General features: G+C 34.2%; 1 protein-coding gene across 3 annotated transcripts in view; it reads right to left on the bottom strand.

Moving 5' to 3' along the window:
* AP3B1 (adaptor related protein complex 3 subunit beta 1) overlaps window positions 1-20,476 on the bottom strand; it is a 236,951-nt gene that overhangs the window by 161,648 nt on the left and 54,827 nt on the right. For all 3 annotated transcript variants that reach the window (XM_055536639.1, XM_055536640.1, XM_055536641.1), the window contains exons 4-7: window positions 18,092-18,187; window positions 17,325-17,485; window positions 14,890-14,956; window positions 4,052-4,234 (exon numbers count right to left, since the gene is read on the bottom strand). In XM_055536639.1, the coding sequence (XP_055392614.1) occupies window positions 4,052-4,234; window positions 14,890-14,956; window positions 17,325-17,485; window positions 18,092-18,187 (507 nt within the window). The remainder of the gene's footprint in view (window positions 1-4,051; window positions 4,235-14,889; window positions 14,957-17,324; window positions 17,486-18,091; window positions 18,188-20,476) is intronic.

Raw genomic sequence — 20,476 nt, forward strand, 5'->3', positions numbered from 1 at the left:
AAGTTTAAAAAAATAATCTCTAACACTCAGGTCCTCTAAAACAGGACCTAGATGTGGAGTTTTGCATTTTTTCCCCCAAATACCTTTATACTTGCAGAAAATTGCTAATCAAGAAGTATGTACATGAACTTTGTGTTCTGATGAGTTCTTATTTTATAGCTACCCTTGAAAAACTTAAAAAACCTATCTTAAAAATACTTTAAACAAAACTGTAAACTTGGAATTTTCTTACACCAATATAAGCTCTTACAATTGAAGTACAGATATAATGGGAGGAAGAAAAGTAAAATTATTGCTTCAAATTTCAAACTGGAATATGTATTTCCACCAGAATTTATTATCTGGAATCATATACTAAAATGTAACTGTGAGCTACAGAATTTTAAGTTCTAAACTAGTGAAGTAAAATATTTTGATAATTATTGCAAAACCATCATCTCCTAGAGAAAGTTCAACTTTAAATTAATAAAATTAAAGACATTCTTATCAGGCCCAGTGACATGAGTTTCACTTCAGTCTTTAACTAATGCCACAAACATTTTTTAAAAAAATCACTCTTAAAATTTACTTGGTGCTTTGTAACATTTATTTTAAAAAATCGATTACTTCTACAAAAGCAACTTTACTATTAGAGACTTACATCATTTATACTTTCACTATTCTCCTACAATAAGCTTGAACGATACAAAGAAAACATTGAAGTAATTTTATATCCTTGAAAATTATACAAAGTTGACCTAGAATTAAAAAAAAAAAAAAACCAGCCACTTGGACTGCAAAGAGTAAGGTAAATTTCAGAAAATAAAAATGCAAATATGCATTTTAGCAGTCTCTTGAATTTATTAACCTAAAAGGTTTAATTTCCATTTTCCTGCATCAGCTGTATTTATAAAATGTCGTGCCCTATAAATATGCTGTTATTTTCTATAGTCAAGCACCCTCTTAACAAATCTTCTCATTAATATGTAAATTTAAAGTCAATCGGTCTTCTCCCTGACAGCCCCATGAATTCCTAGTGCACTGTATAATCGGCTTTGACTTGGCATCCACTATTTATCATCAAAGATGTCAGTTAGAAAAATTATGGAAAATGCACTGCAATTGATATGACTGCAATCTACTTTGTCAACACTTAATTGTTCCGCAAATCATACATTTACATATAAACAGCCTAAATACTGATCTATAATGATGCAAATAAACTAAATTAAAAATCGCTTCTGCCCCTGAAGAAGCTTGTTTGTATATGATGTGTTCATTTGAGGACTTACTAACAAAAAAGCATGTACATCAGTCCATCTCAGAAAGAACTTCTAATTTTCAATTCCTTAAAAAAAAAAAAAATTTTTTTTTTTTTGCTACCCTTCAAGCATATAAACACAAATATTTTAAAGAATTCAATGAGAAACATAATTTTTCTCTTTGAAAAGCAAAGTTAATTATGATTGTTAGCTAACTGTAATGTCTGAGCACTAAGGATTGAGGAGGGGGCTTCAAAATTAGCTTTGACTAGAACAGGGCTTCCCTGGTGGCTTAGACAGTAAAGAATCTGCCTCTAATTCAGGAGACCCAGGTTCGATCCCTGGGTCAGGAAGATCCCCTAGAGAAGAAAATGGCAACCCACTCCAGAGTTCTTGTCTGGAGAATTCTATGGACAGAGGAGTTTGGTGGGCTACAGTTCATGGACTTTCACACAGTCAGAAACTTATTAAAGTAAACAAAAAATATACCTTAAAAGTCATGAGCAAATATATATAAAGGAACGAATTATGAGAAGACTGATTTTTATTTCACCATGTGCTTCAACTGCTTCTATAATTTTAAAAAATACATATGATTATAGTTAGCTACACCCTTACAAATGTTCTATTTAAGTGGTTTTCTTTCTTTCCATTTCTTAAGCCAAGGAGCCTTTCTCAAAGGAAGTCATACGTATAGCTGCCTATGAAAGGCAAGCAAAGGTGAAGCTGCTCCATTTGGAACGGTGGCAAGATCCCCAGGAGTAGCACTGCCCACCCTCCCCTACAACCCCTGTGGATGCTCCCGAAGCACAGCTAGCTTCCTGAGGACAGAGCTGCAGGGCTGGCAACTACAAAATTTGTCAACTAACCTACAGAATTTAGAATAATGCCAACGTCAGACTGCAAAGAAGGCAAAGAAATGAGATAGTGCAATTCCAGTGCACCCAGAACAACGATCAGACTTCATCTCATGTTTGTAAAAATGGATGTTCACAGAGTTACACATGAAAACACAAAGAATGCACTACCGTATCAATTTTTAAAATTATCTGTCAAAAGAGTATATATGGCAGTGTAGATTTTAACTGTTGGGCTTTGTGAACAGCTTTAACAATTAATTTTACCTAAAATAAAATAAAATTCAAGGAATAGAAACAGAGACAATTACAAAAAGAGATATTTGAAAATCTATTTTAGAAGGTAAGAAAAACACACTTTTTTAAAACTCTAGATTCTACATAATGATAAAGCATGGATCACTTGCATACAGGTACTGAAAATGATTTGATGATGACAGGAAACTAAAATTAAAAAATTTTAAATAGTGACAATAGCTAGATAAGATAAAATAACCTATAATCTTACAACACAGCAAAAAAATATATATATGAATAGCATTCTGGAAAGTGACTGGCTGAAATCAAACAGATAGCTATAGCTATTAGCAACAAAAAAATCTCTCTTCCAAGTTACCACTGAAGGAAAGGGTCAAGACATTTGCAGCATGGATATGCTGCTTAATCCAGCAAAACTGCCTTCAAAATTTTACTTTGTTCAAAGCTAAAATTTCATCAGTCTAAGAGCTCTATGTGGCATTAGACGTTTACATATGAATAGTTTAAAATCTCTTTTGAATTTTAAGTAGAATAACCCAATCACCTTTTAAATATTAAAATTAAGATGAAGTCAATATTACAAGTAGCCTTCTGGTTAAAGATACATTTTTAAAAATCTTAAATACTTTTTAACAGTAACAATACTTGGTAAATGCAGAAAACACTGATAAATATTTTAAACATTTAAGTTCTTAAGTATCGGAAAACTGGATACATCACATAAAGCAAGAATTATGAACATTTTTCCCTTTTATATGTTTTTCTCTCACTTTAATATTATTTCTAATTAACAAAAGCAATTAGTACTGAACATTCGATCAAAGCCTATTCATAAGCTTGTGTAAAAACCACTATGACATAACTGGGTGGTAATCTGGTCTTTTACTTTCCATTCTGTTTTTAAAATCTATAATACTGCTTTTTAAAAAGACAAAGAAATATCATTAAGTATAGAATGAACACAAGTGCTATTTTATAATATTCAGTGATTTCTTTAAACTAGTTAAAGTTTACCCTTAAATCTTACATATACACTGAGATCTCTATTGCAAACTATGTAATAAGGTTTTCTAACTTGTTAATGTAATGAAAGAAGTAAGGTATGCTTCTAAAGTTCACTGGCACAAAGAAAATAACTTCACTGTAAGGTATACTTAATTATTAATTTTACTAAAGTTCTACCAGCTTAAGTGAAAAAAAGTAAAACAAACATTCTAGAAATATAAAACCGGGGAAAAAGTAGTTGAGTTCACAAACAATTTACCTGTAAAGGTGCGAAATTATCTTTGGTATAAATTCACATATGTTAGAATCACATTATCTACTTTTACAAGTGAGTGCCTGGAATAGTTGGGTCTGAAAGGTACGAAACTAACAACCAAAAAAATCCATCATTTGGCAATGTCACTGCCAACACTTTATCGAGCTGCTGTTCCCAACAAAGGCCTCTTGCCAGGCCTCAAACCAAAAGTTTATTCACTATGCCATTAAACATGCATCAATCAGAGCCAAAACAATGAACAATTATCCATGCATTTATGCTCGTTTTCTGCTTTCCAAAAGAATGTGAAAAAAATCAGTGCTCCTTAAACATGCAGATTTTTATATTTCCCTGCTCTTAAATCTGTACACACTTTAGAAGCCACATCCGTTTTCCTAGTTTACTGTGTAAGCACAAGATCATTCAGCACTTACCTCTCTCCAAGGACTGACAAACTGTGTGCGGGCATATCGGGTTAGCATGTGGATTATCACGACCTGTCCCCACTCTTCTACATCAACTAGTAAATTACACAGCTTGCGGTAGTTCTTGTGAATGAGATCTATTCTATCCGGGCAAACTTCTTCAAAAGCCATGACAACACTGCCAGCCACCAACTAGAAAAGAAAGAAATAGCAACTCATTAAAAAACGTTTTCCTCCCATCAAAGATTCTACTCGGGCATTACAGAGATGCAATCAGTGTTATGGCAATCAGTATTTAAAGTTTTCAGTCATTTGACTAATAAAATACCCATGTTTGAATAACAAATAATTTTGAAGAGTCACTGCCCAAAAGAATAATATTGATAGCTGAAACATATCTGAAAAGCTAACACTTAGAATCAGAAGTATTAGTATTAGAAATTGTTTTTCTTATTTCATCAGGTTAAATTTCAATGGACTGTTCATACATGGATTAGACATATTAATTATGGGCAGTGTGCATTTTTAAACCTTACCAAAACTCTAAAGATTCATTACTCAGTACAATAACAAAGACCATATCATGTCAGTTTAAAATGAGAATGACAATTTCACCACGTTGTTCAGTCGCTAAGTCATGTCTGACTCTTTGCAACCCCATGGACTGCAGCATGCCATGCTTCCCTGTCCTTCACTATCTCCCGTAGTTTGCTCAAATTCGTGTCCATTGAGTCAGTGATGCTATCTATGATGAATCTATCTTAAAATGTGTGCTGAACTCATAAATGTCTTTAGAACAAAAACACTTTCAAATCTTACATATTTTAATCAACCTGTTAATTTCTATCAACATAATTTATTTACAAGAAATACTGGCTACAATTTTAGAACATTATTATTATTTATATAATGATGTATGTAAGTTGAAATAAGACAGTACCAATAAAAGGAAGCTTTTCTCCAAGACCATTTAATTAAACACAAATGCTGTTTTTGGAATTGTTTTTGCAAAGTGATGAAATTAAGATTTCTTCAGTATAAAGACACAAGCTAAGCAGAATATATAATAGACAAATACTTCTATATATGTACCATTGATATGTCTGGAGTTAGCCAACAATATAATACGGTTTTGAAAAAATAAATTAATATCATATTCTTTCTGAACACTAGGGATCTTCATTTTAGTGTCTAAAATTTCCCCAATGTCTTAAAATAAGCAATTAAATAGAAATAAAACTTACTGAAATGGTACTTTTTGAAAAACATTAGATACAGTGGTATTCATATTTTTATTGTTTGTCCCTCTACTTGGCTGACATTTAGTTTATTAATATGCAACCAACAATACAATTGAAAGAAAACAGCTCAGAATATAGACTTGCTATTATGCTAAACAAGTTTCCAGTCCTGTGGGGATTTTATGAATTACCAATCAGTATAAACGTGAAGCTGCATTTATTGACTCCAGCCCTGCCCAAGTACTGGTGCCTGCTGGTCCCAGCATGTATGCACCTCAATCGAAAAAGCAAAGAATTGATTATTCGTGTGAACTAAATAAAAACGTATTATATGTATAATTTTCTATTTGCTATTGATATGGGAAGGAAGTTATGTTTGTGTTTTCAACTCCACATTTTGATGTCTTCTGTACAAATCACTCTTCAGTAATAATATTTCTAAAAGATGAGAACTATTATCATTTAAAAATCTCTTAAAACAACTAAGTTTATGACGTCAAACTATAGAATAACATGGTATTTGTAAAACATTTATATTTACATATGTTTTATACATGTCAATCATATTAATTAAGCTATATTTTTTTAAATGGTTAGGGTGCTAAAGAACAAAAATGAGTAATATCACTTAGAATGAAGTAATATATGAAACCGAAATGGGAATTCAACACAGTTTGAATTTAAGGAATACTATGTAAAATCAAGTTATTTTGCCTAAACCTAGAGATTATTTTTTTCAATTATGTTTAGACACCAAACAATTAAATGGAAAATCAGTTCCCACATGGTACTAAATTTATCAAAACAAGACCTACAGGTATAAAATAGTTCTACAGAATTAACAAACAACATGAAAATTGAAAAAATAATTGTTTAAGTTCAGGTAAAGTTTATGGAAACACAAAAGTAGGAAAAATATTATAAAATCATCTTTTTTCTAATGATTTTAGATATTTCATTCATCATATGGTTTTAACCGTTGACCCCAGCCTAAACACTGCCAGAAGAATTGGATAATTCTGGTATATTAAATGTTCAATATTCTATAAAAACTTACAGAATTAAAATAAAATGATCTACTGAGATCTGAAAACCAAAAATATTGGTTTCCCAAAAACAGACAGTTAATTTCCATCTCACTGTGTCAATAGTAGCTTTTTATATAAGGGGAAAAATAAATCACTCCAACGAAACTAGCAATGAGCTCATCAAATTCAAATGTAGTTTTCCATTTATGTATTTTTTATATTAAAGCAATAAACATGGTTCATTTATCTTCCCTTGGTTGCCACGTTTTTCTGTGCTGTTGCTATGAACTTCAGCCATTAGCTGTGCTCCAAGGTAAACTACATGAACCATCAACAAAAGTGACACTCCATCTATGGAGTTCATATTTTCTCCAGATTATCTATGCTAGTTGACAAGCTGGTAATGAAAAAAATCACACTAAGCAAATGGTTCCTCTAATAACAATAAATTTTCTATAAAATTATGAAGGGTACAAAACGTTTCCTTGCATCTATTTTGCCATGAATTCTAATTAACGTTGGAAAAACCTGAGAGTGCTGGGTCATCACAAGAAGTGTATCAAGGTTTGATTGATAATATGGTATAAGTTGGCCAGTGCTGCCAAGATTTTCTTCTCTTAAATTAATGGCCATCCAACCTGCCCTAATCATACAGCCCAAATGATATTCCCCTTCTTATTTCAATTTTCTTGAGGCATGGAAAATGGGAAAGATCAGTCATTTATCTTCTAATAGCTGGATAATAGATCTATCAAAATAAAACATCTGCACAAACTCAGAGGTGTGTTTTTTGCCCATAACAGTGAAGCTTTTACCAACATTAAATCAATAACTTATAAAATGGTGTCTTACCCCCACAGCTTAGCTATGAACTACCGATATATTCATTAAACATCATTTTGTAGCTAAATTAAGGAGAAGAAACTTTGTCACCAAGAAAATATAAATAAGCAACTCAAATTTTCAGTAGGCACTGATCTAATTTGTTTTCCTAAGAAGCCATTTTCTATTAGAAAGTTAAACGCTACAAAAGGATTTCTTTAAAATTAACCTGAAAGGCAAAGGAAATAAATACCACTTTGCTTTTGAGGTGTTCTAAATAAAAGAAAGAAGGTTCACCACAAAGCTTAAATTGCTCAATAAATATAAATTTCTACATTTTAAACAAAAACGAGAAAGTGTTATAAATTTTAAAAAGGAATTTACACATCCGAAAGGTTTTCAGTAAAGAAATGAAGTGTTTAGGAAACGTTGAATAGAGAAAATATGATGAAAATGGTAAATCTAGGAAAATACAATAAAGAAATTATATTAAAAAATATAACAGTTGACTGTATGATCAGCATAAATAAAAATGTTCCCTTAATTGCACTGACATGGTAAGCTCTTATTATATCTTTTAAAATTTACAGATACAGACCCCATGGACTTAGCCTACCGGGCTCCTCCGTCCATAGGATTTTCCAGGCAAGAGTACTGGAGTGGGTTGCCATTTCCTTCTCCAGGGGATCTTCCTGACCCAGGGATTGAACCTGGGTCTTCCGTGTTACAGGCAGACACTTTACCATCTGAGCCACCGGGGAAGCCCAATAGATACCTTCAGACAATAGCTATCTAAGTAATTCTAAGATGTTTTTCTAGTTATATTACCATAACTGTATTCCTAAACCCAAAGTGACTTATTTTGGGGAAAGGACTTTTCATATGACAAATATACATATTTCTCTAGTAAAAGGGAAAAACACTTCTATTTTAATAGGCCTTTTATTTCTACCTTTTCTTAAAATTAGAATGACACAACTAATTTTGAAATCTCAATTTCAATAAAATCTTCCTTTAGACTAAAAGAAGCAACAGAAGGTAGGTCTCAAAATCAACAGAGATTAAATACAGTTCTTAAACATATTAACACTTTTCAAAATTTATTTATCAGCAGCAACAGCAATGTCATCATCATTATCATCATGATCCCAAAAAGCTCCTGCTGACAGCAAATAAACTCCTTTTAAAATGTGGAAATAAATTAAATTTGGATCATTTAATGAGGAAATTTTAAACAAAAATGATTTAGGTTTTTTATTTTAAATATTAATGCTAACACTATTAATTAGTGGGGAAGAAATATAGCTATATCACTTCAATATATTATATCTGGCAAGAAAAAGTAATAATAAAATAAGATCAATAAATATCTATATAGATATCATAATGTTTTCAATCTTTTTACATCAAACTATAAGCATACAAAGGAAAAAATAATCAGAAAACATTCACAAAACATAAACACTTAAATACTGGGTAGACAACTTAAATACTGGGTAGAATGTTAATGCTACCTGGGGAAACGTGAATTTCTCAACGCAAAGTCAGAGAAAGCAAAAAGATTAAAATCAAAGCCCTAAGCAACACTAAAATACTTCGGAATTACCAAACTTTAATTACATGTAAGTAGAAAATAACTTCTAAAATCAAAGATTTATCTGTCATTTATGTATCACAAACCTTACAAAGATCTATGATAGTCTGAAACAACTGCCCAGAATAAAAGCAGACACGAGTTAGAAGTGGGCATAAGAGAGAACTGAAAGCAAGAGCAGAGAGAAAGAGAGGAGCCTATGTGTTTGAAAATACTAAAAAAAAAGTTTCCTGGTAGATCAGAGCAGAAGATGAAAATCAAAACAACTGATGAAAATTATCCACAAAAAAAATCCATGATGAAGCAAACAAACAACTGTCACATAACACTTCAAAATGAATTAACTTGCCTCAAAGAAGCATTTCAAGATCACATAAATGAACTGAAACTGAAAATCACAAAACAGAAAGGAACAAAAGACAACAGGAAGAAACAGAAGTTGATTGAAACCAGAAAAGAAATAACCAGACACCTTAATTAAACTGCAAAATGCCCCCGGCAGAAAATAGTTGAATAAAAATTTAGGAAGGGGCATTTAAGAAAAGTACAAAAAGAACCAAGAGAAAGAAGGCGAGATAAAGAAGTAAAGGCAGCAAAGAAGATCCAACTTAGAGAAAACTGAAATCTCTGAAGAAGAAAAGCTAACAGCTGAACAGCAGTAATATTTAAAACCTAACAACAACAACACCACTTTGCCAGAAATAACATAAATTCTAAATCTATATTGTAAAAAGCCTCACTGGGCACCAGGAAAAAAACTGACCTTGACACACCGGACAAAACTAAAAGATAAAGAGAAAAAAATCCTCAGGGTCAGCATCTTGCTTAATACACACACATGACAGGCATTTTGTTTAAACTGAAACAAGGTAAGGATGCTCACCATCTCCACCACTACTGAACACGGTACTAAAGTTATAATTAACTATGACAAGAAAAATTAGAGTCATAAGTATCAGAAAAGAGAAAGTAAATTATCTCTATTTGCAAATGATATGATTTATTTTCTGGAATGAAACAATGGAGGTTGAAAGATAAAAAACTAAATCCAACAATAAAAGAATTCAGTAAAGAAGCAAAATATAAAATCACAATACAGAAAATCAATAGCTAGCTTTCTTCTGTACCAATGTAACAAGTTCAACCATACAATGTTAATGCAATTTCGATTTACAACAGCATTCAAGAAGTAAGCCTAATGATAAACCTAATTCTTAAACCAACATTTAACTCAATTAGTAGTCCCCGTCTCACCACTCTTCACAGAGTACATGCTGCCAATTCTGAAACAATACTTTATCTGCATTCCAGGGCTGAGTGAGTGAGTGTGGTGGATAATGTAAGTCACATTTCTAAATGCTGGAAAAGGAAGTTACAAACATTGACATGAAAAGGCAGAACACTGGAGAACCGTGTACTTCTGCTCTGAAATTACAGAATTCAGTATGAACTACTCCCGCTTCATATGGGCAGAAAACAGATGTAGGTTCTTTCCTAATTAAAAAAAAACAAACATATCCTATATATACTTTAGGGCAGGTAGTACCTCACAAATGACAAGACAGTCAACGCTCCCAAAGGACCTATCTACCTATGACCAGAGCATGACACACACCATTTGGGAAGTAAAACATTGAAAATAACAGTAAATACCTAATTACCTGCACCAAGAATATAGCAAATTAATGCTCACAATTATTCAACAAATATTAAATATCTACTATTAACGAGTACAATATTTTTTCTATCGTATTTTGGAAATAAATACAAAATACAGGGTCAGAACCCAGACATTCTAAATTTACAAAGAATGTGTATTCTTTATATCCCTTTTTGAGTCGTTTGTTTCTTATTAATCTCCTTTCACGGTGTCAGGCACTGTGCTAAGGATTTTATATACAATAACTTTCTCAACACAAACAAAAACTTTATAGATTGGAAATTATAAGGCCTAAAAATTTGGAAGCTGGAACTTATGAAGGCTTAACATAGCTACTGTGCAGTCACGTAGGTCGAGTCTGACTCTCTGGGACCCCATGGGCTGCGGCCACCAGGCTCCTCCACCACGGGCTTCCCAGGCAGCACTGCAGTGCACTGTCACTCCCTTCTCCAGGAGAGAAGGGGGTGTTTCCCGCTGCTCTAGAGGAACTTCCCGACCCAGGGATCGAACCCGCCTTTCCTGCATTGCAGCTGGATTCATTACCTCTGAGCCACCAGGGAAGCCCCTAATACATAGCTAATACGTGGTAAAACTTTAGGCTCAAATACAATTCTGTTTAATTCCAAAGGAGACAGTTGTTACCCATGACATGTTACATCTTGTTTGAAAAGACATGCACATATTATATATGGAGATTTCATTTCTAGGCCAAGAAACTAATTTCTTTAGCTTATTATGTAGCAGAAATCATGGCAAACTACCTTAAAATAAAGGATCTGTTTCTTACAGATCTTAGTATTCTTCACAGTACTTGGCAAATGTCTTCAAGACAGAAGAAACTGAATTTTTTTTTTTATTATTACTAAAATCAAGTTATCCACAATATCAATAACATTGATTTTGTATTTGGGTCTAGAAGCATATAATAAGTATGCCATACAAAAGACAAAAAGGAATCAAATTTCTTTTCTCTGTCTTCATTATGCCAACCACTACAGAAGAAATAAAGATTCCTGCTACATTATTGACTAAAAGAAATTTGCTGTCTAGTCTCCAAGTATGCTGCTACTGCTGCTAAGTCACTTCAGTCGTGTCTGACTCTGTGCGACCCCATAGATGGCAGCCCACCAGGCTCCCCCGTCCCTGGGATTCTCCAGGCAAGAACACTGGAGTGGGTTGCCATTTCCCTCTCCAATGCATGGAAGTGAAAAGTGAAAGTGAAGTCGCTCAGTCGTCTCCAACTCTTAGCGACCCCATGGACTGCAGCCCACCAGGCTCCTCCGTCCATGGGATTTTCCAGGCAAGAGTACTGGAGTGGGGTGCCATCGCCTTCTCCGAGTCTCCAAGTATAGTCTCAGGTAAATACAGTAGTTTCAAAAATACATAGTGAAAAATATCACTAAAGAGTTATCATACACAATATATACACTGGATATTAAAAAAAAGTAGTGAAGGGGGAATAACAAACAAAAAAAGACATGAGACATAGAAAAACATAATGGTAGCTATAAATCAACTATATTATAGTAAGAAGTAATGTCAATGGATTAAACCATCTAAACAAAAAGCATATGTAGTCAGACCAGAGTAAATATCAAGATCCAACTTTATACAGACCTCAGGAGACACACATTAGATTAAAAAATACCAACAGGTTGAGAGTAAAAAGAAGGAAAAAGTATATCATGTAAACAGCAATTGTAAGAAAGTTGTACTTAAACAGGACAAAGTCGAATTTAAAAACTGTTATGAGAGATTGAGACATTTTATAATGACAAAAGGAAGGTAAAAACAATTATAAGTACATTCTGCTTATTTAACTTATATGCCAAGTACATCATGAGAAAAGCTGGGCTGGAAGAAGCACAAGCTGGAATCAAGATTGCCGGGAGAAGTATCAATAACCTCAGATATGCAGATGACACCACCCTTATGGCAGAACGTGAAGAGGAACTAAAAAGCCTCTTGATGAAAGTGAAAGAGGAGAGTGAAAAAGTTGGCTTAAAGCTCAACATTCAGAAAACAAAGATCATGGCATCTGGTCCCATCACTTCATGGGAAATAGATGGGGAAACAGTGTCAGACTTTATTTTTCTGGGCTCCAAAATCACTGCAGATGGTGGTTGCAGACATGAAATTAAAAGACGCTTACTCCTTGGAAGCAAAGTTATGACCAACCTAGGTAGCATATTGAAAAGCAGAGACATTACTTTGCCAACAAAGGTCCATCTAGTCAAGGCTATGGTTTTTCCAGTGGTCATGTATGGATGTAAGAGTTGGACTGTGAAGAAAGCTGAGCACCGAAGAATTGATGCTTTTGAACTGTGGTGTTAGAGAAGACTCTTGAGAGTGCCTTGGACTGCAAGGAGATCCACCCAGTCCATCCTAAAGGAGATCAGTCCTGAGTGTTCACTGGAAGGACTGATGTTGAAGCTGAAATTCCAATACTTTGGCCACCTCATGCAAAGAGTTGACTCATTGGAAAAGACTCTGATGCTGGGAGGGATTAGGGACAGAAGAAGGGGACAACAGAGGATGAGATGGCTAGATGGCATCACCAACTCGATGGACATGGGTTTGGGTAGACTCCAGAAGTTGGTGGTGGACAGCGAGACCTGGCATGCTGCGGTTCATGAGGTCGCCAAGAGTCGGACACAACTGAGCGACTGAACTGAACTAATGCACCAAATATCAGAGTTCCTAAATACACAAAGCAAGCAGGGACAGAACTGACAGCTCTATAGTTAACAGTAGACTTCAATACTCCACTTTTAATGAGCCACAAGAAGGAAGATCAATAAAGAACAGAAGACTTGAACAACACTATAAACCAATGAGACCCAAAAGACATCTATGGAACACGCCACCCAAAGGCCAGCAGAATATACATTCCTCGCAAATACACACTGAGCATTCTCCAGGACAGACCGTATACTAAGCCATATATTAACAGCCATAGTCTGGCTTCGCTGGTGGCTCAGATGGTAAAGAATCTGCCTGCAATACAGGAGACTTGGGTTCGATTGCTGGGTCGGGAAGATCCCCTGGAGAAGGTCATGGCAACCCACTCCAGTATTTTTGCCTGGAGAATTCCATGATCAGAGCAGCCTGGCAGGCTCCAGTCCATGGGGTCGCAAAGAGTCGGGCACGACTGAGCGACTGAGCACAATACGAGGCTAGTGGCTGCTATATTGGCTTCTATAAACAGATATGCATGCAACTGGGTGATATCTTCCTAAAATGAGCTAGAATCCTTTTTTTGAATAGTTTTGAGCCATACCTGTGGGTGCAGAGGACTCCACCAAAAGATACCATTACACCAGCTCCTCCAGAGGTCTGCTCATAGATCCCATGCATTGCCATTATTTCTAGATCTCATTATTATGTCACTATACATAAAGAATAAGAGTGGGATAGGAAGGAGGAAGAGACACGTACATTTCCAAAAGATGGGGAATTTGCTCAGTACTAACCAGCCAATAAAACAGTGTTATACATATGAAAACATTTTAGTATCTAAGAAAAAAAATAACACATTTATAATACTAAAACACACTCCTCTATTTTTCATTATCTCTTTAATACTGAATACATTATAAAACAATTATTTGTTTTCAACTGATTCAGCCTTTAAAAATCTTAGTAAATCACTGTTTAAAATAAAAAAAAGTTGGCCTTAAAAGCAGTCGACAATTTAGCCACAGGTTAAAGAAAGAATTGTCTTTCCCCAACTTGCTCTTCTTCAGACTCTCATGAAGAAATATGTAACAAACTAAAATTTCAAATGGAACTTTTCTCTTTACCTGGACATTTTTATTTTTCAAGATTTTAATGAGCTCCATTAATATTTATATAATTTCAAAATCTATTTGTTGTTGTTCTGTCACTAAGTCATGTCTGCCTCTTTGCACTACATGGACTACAGCATACCAGGCTTCCCTGTCCTCCACTATCTCCCAGAGATTGCTCAAATTTATATCCATTGAGTCAGTGATGCTATCTAACCATCTCATCCTCTGCTACCCTCTTCTCTTTTAGCTCTCAATCTTTCCCAGCATCAGGGTGTTTTCCACTGAGTTGGCTCTTCGCATCAGGTAGTCAAAGTATTAGAGCTTCAGCTTTAGCATTAGTCCTTTCAATGAATATTCAAGGTTTATTTTCTTTAGGATTGATTGGTTTGATCTCCATGCAGTCCAGAGGACTCTCAAGAGTTCTCCAGCCCCACAGTTTCAAAGCATCAATTCTCTGGCACTCAGCCTTTTTTATGGTCCAAGTCTCACATCTATAAGAACTACTGGAAAAAAAACATAGCTTTGACAATACAAACTTTTGTTGGCAAAGTGATTTTTCTACTTTTTAATACATTATCTAGGTTTGCCATAGCTTTCCTTCCAAGGAGCGTCTTTTTATTCTATAAGAATTATTATGTCATATATATGATAGTAAAATAATATTATATAAATAAAGCACAATTTTATTGGACATGAAAAGATATTACTTACTGTGCTTTTATCCTTCAGAAGTTTTTCAATTATTTCAATTAACATTTCTTTCTGCTCTGGATCAAGGCTAAAATATAAAAAGAAAAAACTTACATTAATTTTTTTTCTTTATTTCTAACTTTAAGTAAGGCTAATCATTTCAAGAATACAAAAAATTTTTAAAGTTGGGGGGAGAAAGAGACTTTAGATAGAAATAAACAGAAAACAAATTTAAAGTGGAATGAGTTGACTTTTCCTATTCTATCTAAAGTTGCTCATATTAATTAAACCCAGATATCAAAACCATTAAGAAAATAGTTAAAGAACAAAACTACTTCTTAAAATGAACTTGAAAACCTCAAGAAAGTAATTACAGTTAGTTAAACCACAAAATCTTTTTTTAACTAGGGGGAAATAACAAAATAGGAATCATTTTTGACCATGGATACCTAACCGTCAAAAAGAAACACATAGAAATTTCCAAATAAAAATTCTCTATCATTCTAGTTTACTAATGGAGACATGCATAATAAAACCTGACATCTAAAACCAAAAAGTATAAACAAAGGCTCACATATGTATAGAAATGACAGATGCATCATAATACCAGCTTTATATACCGAAAAAATTTCTTCCTAGCACAGAATTCAATTGTTCATTCACTTTGAAACTAAACAATGAGCCTACAAAGAGAAGTAAGACAATCTAGTACAGACAGTCCCAGATATAATCTTAAGACATAATGGTGCTATAGATAAGGGACTATGGGGATAGGGAACACTGATGAAGGCAGGAAGGTTGTGGAGGGCTTCTTTTGGGATGCGACATCTCAGATGAATCTTAAAACAGCTTTAGAGCTGGAAAAAGTAGGAAATATTCTAGGTAGAGACTAAAAAGGAACAAGAGATGGTAATGAGATAAGAAGCATTTTATGGAGAGGACTAATAGGCAGTACTGAGCTACTAGACTGTAAATTCAAGACAGAGAGAGGTAATATGGAGCCCAGTGATTGGCTTTAAACTGTCATAGTGAGCTTTGAATGGAGAAGGAAATGGCAACCCACTCCAGTGTTCTTGCCTGGAGAATCCCAGGGACGGCAGGGCCTGGTGGGCTGCCATCTATGGGGTCGCACAGAGTCAGACACGACTGAAATGACTTAGCAGCAGCAGCAGCAGCAGTGAGCTTTGATCTTATTTTGTAAGTTAATAAATAGAAAGGATAAAGACTACGAAGCATGAGTTGACTTTGACAATTAACCTAAGAAAATGAGTTTCACTTTTCATAAACATTATATAAGTTTATTATTGACCATTATAATTATCTGATTTATAATTACCCTGGAGGAGGGCATGGCAACCCACTCCAGTATTCTAGCCTGGAGAATCCTATGGACAGAGGAGCCTGGTGGGCTACAGTCCATAGGGTCAGAAAGAGTCTCACTACTGAAATGACTAAGTACATAATTATCTAAACACTCAAAATTTTTAATTGTTTCAAATTCCACTCTCCCTTCTCTAATCTTTCCTAACTAATCCCATTTCTATTTTACTTTAAGAAACCCTATATGACAATCTCTGAGCTCTACCCTATCAAAGGCACTGTCATTGTGCCTTTATATATCCATAATTCATTATTTAGCAATACCTTACTTTAATTATAGATTGCTTTAATTATTTGGCATATGTTTGATTATTTCCCCTCAAAATGTGATAGTACATCCTCTAACATTTTCATACATCTTATGCATATAGCACCACACCAAAAACACAAAATGATCTTGATAAAAGCTCGTGAAATAAATGGTAACTGAAAATAATACCAAATTATGAAAGATAATAATTCTTTTATATAAGCATTATATATTCTACAGAGATTAAGGTACCATATATATATGTATATATGTCTATAATATAATTATACCATATACAATATATATATCACATAAATATAGTATGGTGCTATATTTAAAAATCAGTATTTAAACAGTATTTAATAAAACGGCTCTGGAAAAGCAAGCAAGGAAGGGAATAGCAGGACCAAAGATGGATGAAAGGGTAACAAAGTGAGCTGAGAAGATAACAAGCTTTAGACTCTACCCTACAATAAATAAGAGGAAAAAAATCTTAATTTTCTAATAACATAAACGTATGTATAATGAGAAAAACTGTATAAATGATAATTCAATATCTGATTATTTTTAAGTTATAAAATCCATAAAATATCACTGTCCCTAACAGGGTTACAAGTAGAAACCCTGCAAAGGCTCCCAAAATAACCAAAATAAAATAGAAGATGTATAAAGAATATTTGTGGGCAAGGAGAAAGAAACATGGTCACTGAGTTTACTTACTCAGTTTAAGGTCAGACTATTATATGAGCGAAAAAAATATGCCTCCGTGGGCTTTAACATTCCACGCAACATTAGGGATGTTTGGTATTATTTATAAAGTACCAACCTGTACAGTTTTTGTATTGCATGGGCTGCATTCTTCCTAACGTATGGTGATAAGTCAGCAGAAGCTTCCTTAATGGCAAGCATCATAATAGGTACAATAATTGGCACTCTAATACTTGACAGAACTCTCAAAGCACTTGCACGAATTAGTTGATTTGGGTCCTAAAAATAGTACAAAAACATTCATCAAAATTTCAAGTTTGCAATATTTCAAACACATCATTATGACAGAGTTAACAGGTGCTTATAGGATATAACACAACAATAGCAAAAAAGAAAAAAAGCTACTTAATTGAAAATAAATAACCAGTATATGAAAGTGGCTAAGGAAAAAGAGAAATAAAACGTTTCTTTCTCTGAATAATGTTTTAACAAGCAAAGTAATGTTTTTAGTTCTACGTGATCATATATTACCAAACATGCAGGTTTTTAGAGTTCATAATAATAAAATGCTGCAGGTCGTTAGTTTTATCTGAAAAAAAAAGTCACGCCCCCTCTTTGTATACTTTCTACAAGTTAGTGTAATGATGAAGAGTTCTCTGATGCACAATAATGATTACATTGAACATAAAGGAACATACAAGGCAAAGCCCAGTTGATTATATAAATTATTTTCCTAGGGTATTGAATAGGCACAGTGAGAGGCCTTTTAACTCTTTCAAAACATGACTGCACTATTGAGTGGATTATTGCTCCACTTCTTTAAATGACACACCTTCAACTGTGCAGAAATGCTGCAGCTATCTGCCTGCTCACTCTACCATTTACCTTCAGAGCTCGCTGAAAAGTGCTTATGGACAAGAGGGCCAGATCCTGCTGCTCTTCAGCGTAACGGACCAGGTAAACATACACTAACTTCTTGATCTGTGAAAAAGAAAAAACCATTTAATCCTAGCCAGAGTGAAAACTAAACATTCAATACTGTCTATACAAAAATCCATTCTCAACTTTCCTAAACTAAGTAACAGAACCTGCTCATAGGCTACATTGTAAAATAAAGATAATACAAGATAATTAATAGAAACAGAAAAAGTTTGTGAAGTAAGGATTTTACTAATCTAATCTGTAACAGCAACATCCTATCAAAGTGTCCTTCCTCTTGAAGGGAAAAAAAGTTCCTGAGCAAAACTTATACAAGAGTATTAAAACATTAACTAAACTGCAAAAGTATTTTCAAAATGAGGGATACAAATAGTATAAGGAACTTGGGTTCTGTCCACTAACCAACATATGGTATGGGAACTTACATTTGCTCATCTGTCAAAAGGTGCTGAAACACAATTCTGATTCTATGATAAAATTCAGATTCCAAAAGACATTACATGATATTTTCAGCTCCAGAAGAATGTGTGACAACAGCATTAATTTAATGTAATAAAAATTCCAGACGGATGGAAGTGTGTTATGAAAACTGTTTTCAAAGGCAATTAAATCACTACATTTATAACAAAATTATGATGAGCAGAAAAATTAACCAAAAATTGAAATCTGAGTTGAAATTCATCAACTGCTTCCTTATGACACTGCTTTCAGCTTGTATCTCCCTTTTCAAATATCTTCAGATACCACTGCCTGATTAATTTTCTGATATATTTCCACAGTACATATCTAAAGGTTTATGCAATGTTCAAAGAGCATGGGAAAGAAGGGGAAGTAGCTAGAAACAGCTGGAATCGATGCTGAAAAGGAAAACAATGCTAAACTGGGCCATATTTTACATCATAGGAACCAATCTGGATTTCTTTAGGGACAACTGTCAGGGCTTCCCTGGTGGCTCAGATGGTAAAGAATCCACCTGCAACGGGGGAGACCTGAGTTGGATTCCTGGGTTGGGAAAATCCCCTGGAGGAGGTAATGGCAACCCACTCTAGCATTCTTGCCTGGAGAATCCCATGGACAGAGAAGCTTGGCGGGCTATATCGTCCATGGGTTCGCAGAGTAGGACACGACTGAGCAACTAGGCACAGCACGGCCGTGGCCTTCTCGCCCTGATGCTTCAGCTACTCTTGACACAGACAGCACAGTTCTGGGTTCCTTCACCATCCTGTTTGCTCCCTTCTGAATTCACCCCAATTTGCCTATGTTCTTTTCAGTGTGGCACTCCAAGCTACAAATGAAGTCTAAGCAAGACAAACTAGTTAAGATTTTGTTCCAGATGAGGTGCTTCTACTGAGACAACTAATTCTTGATTAAAACCATATACTTTTTCCAAATGTACTACTGACTGACTCAATCGACACTTGAATAATTGGCCTAGTGAGATCTTTTAAAAGGAGGACAGTATCTTACACATACCTATAGAAATTTTCAACAACTTAAATTCAATCCATCATGGCACCCTCCTCAGATAATTTTAGCTCTTAATCTATAATCCAACCTACTTTACTATTCTTCACAATTTCAGGAACAAGAGTGAAAACTTGATGAACATACTTTCTATATCTTCATCATTACTAATAAAAATGCTAAACACACCATTTCAGAGTAATATCAATTTGTCTGTACTATCTTGACAGGGTTATAGGTGAAATTAACAAAAAACATATTTCCAGTTACTCTTCAGTGTTGAATAGACCCACAGAATCTTAAAAACGAAACCTAATATATAATACAGCCCATACTGTATGTAAAACCTACTCAATACAGCCCATAATCTTCCCTTTCCAGTCAATCAGAAACAGTCCTCAAATATAACTTGATTTTGTCTCAATCTCCACTTAGTTTATCATCCTTTTTTCTCTCAAGTTCTACTAATCAGAATCTTCCATAAAAGCAAACATTAAACAATAAAATTTCCACTAGTAGGGGAACAGTAAAACAAATTACGGTATATCCACATAACATTGTATTATGTGGCCATTATATATAATTAAGTGAATCTATATTGGACATTGAAAATATATCCTTGTAAAAATTTTTAAGGATGCAAAACAGTATGTATTTTATGATCTCACTACTGTATTAATAGAAAATACACACACATATGCTGTATTTTATCAGTCTTAGGGTACACCATCAATTTGTAAGATGTACCATAATTTCATGGACCACAAGAAAGGTACAAAACCTCCGCCAATTTTAAGTCATCCTCAATTGTAAAGATAAGTCCCAGCTGTATAAACTTTAAAATAGAAAACACACGTCTTAAACCAG

Source organism: Bubalus kerabau, chromosome 10 (assembly GCF_029407905.1).
Source record: "Bubalus kerabau isolate K-KA32 ecotype Philippines breed swamp buffalo chromosome 10, PCC_UOA_SB_1v2, whole genome shotgun sequence".
Taxonomy (NCBI): Eukaryota; Metazoa; Chordata; class Mammalia; order Artiodactyla; family Bovidae; genus Bubalus; species Bubalus kerabau.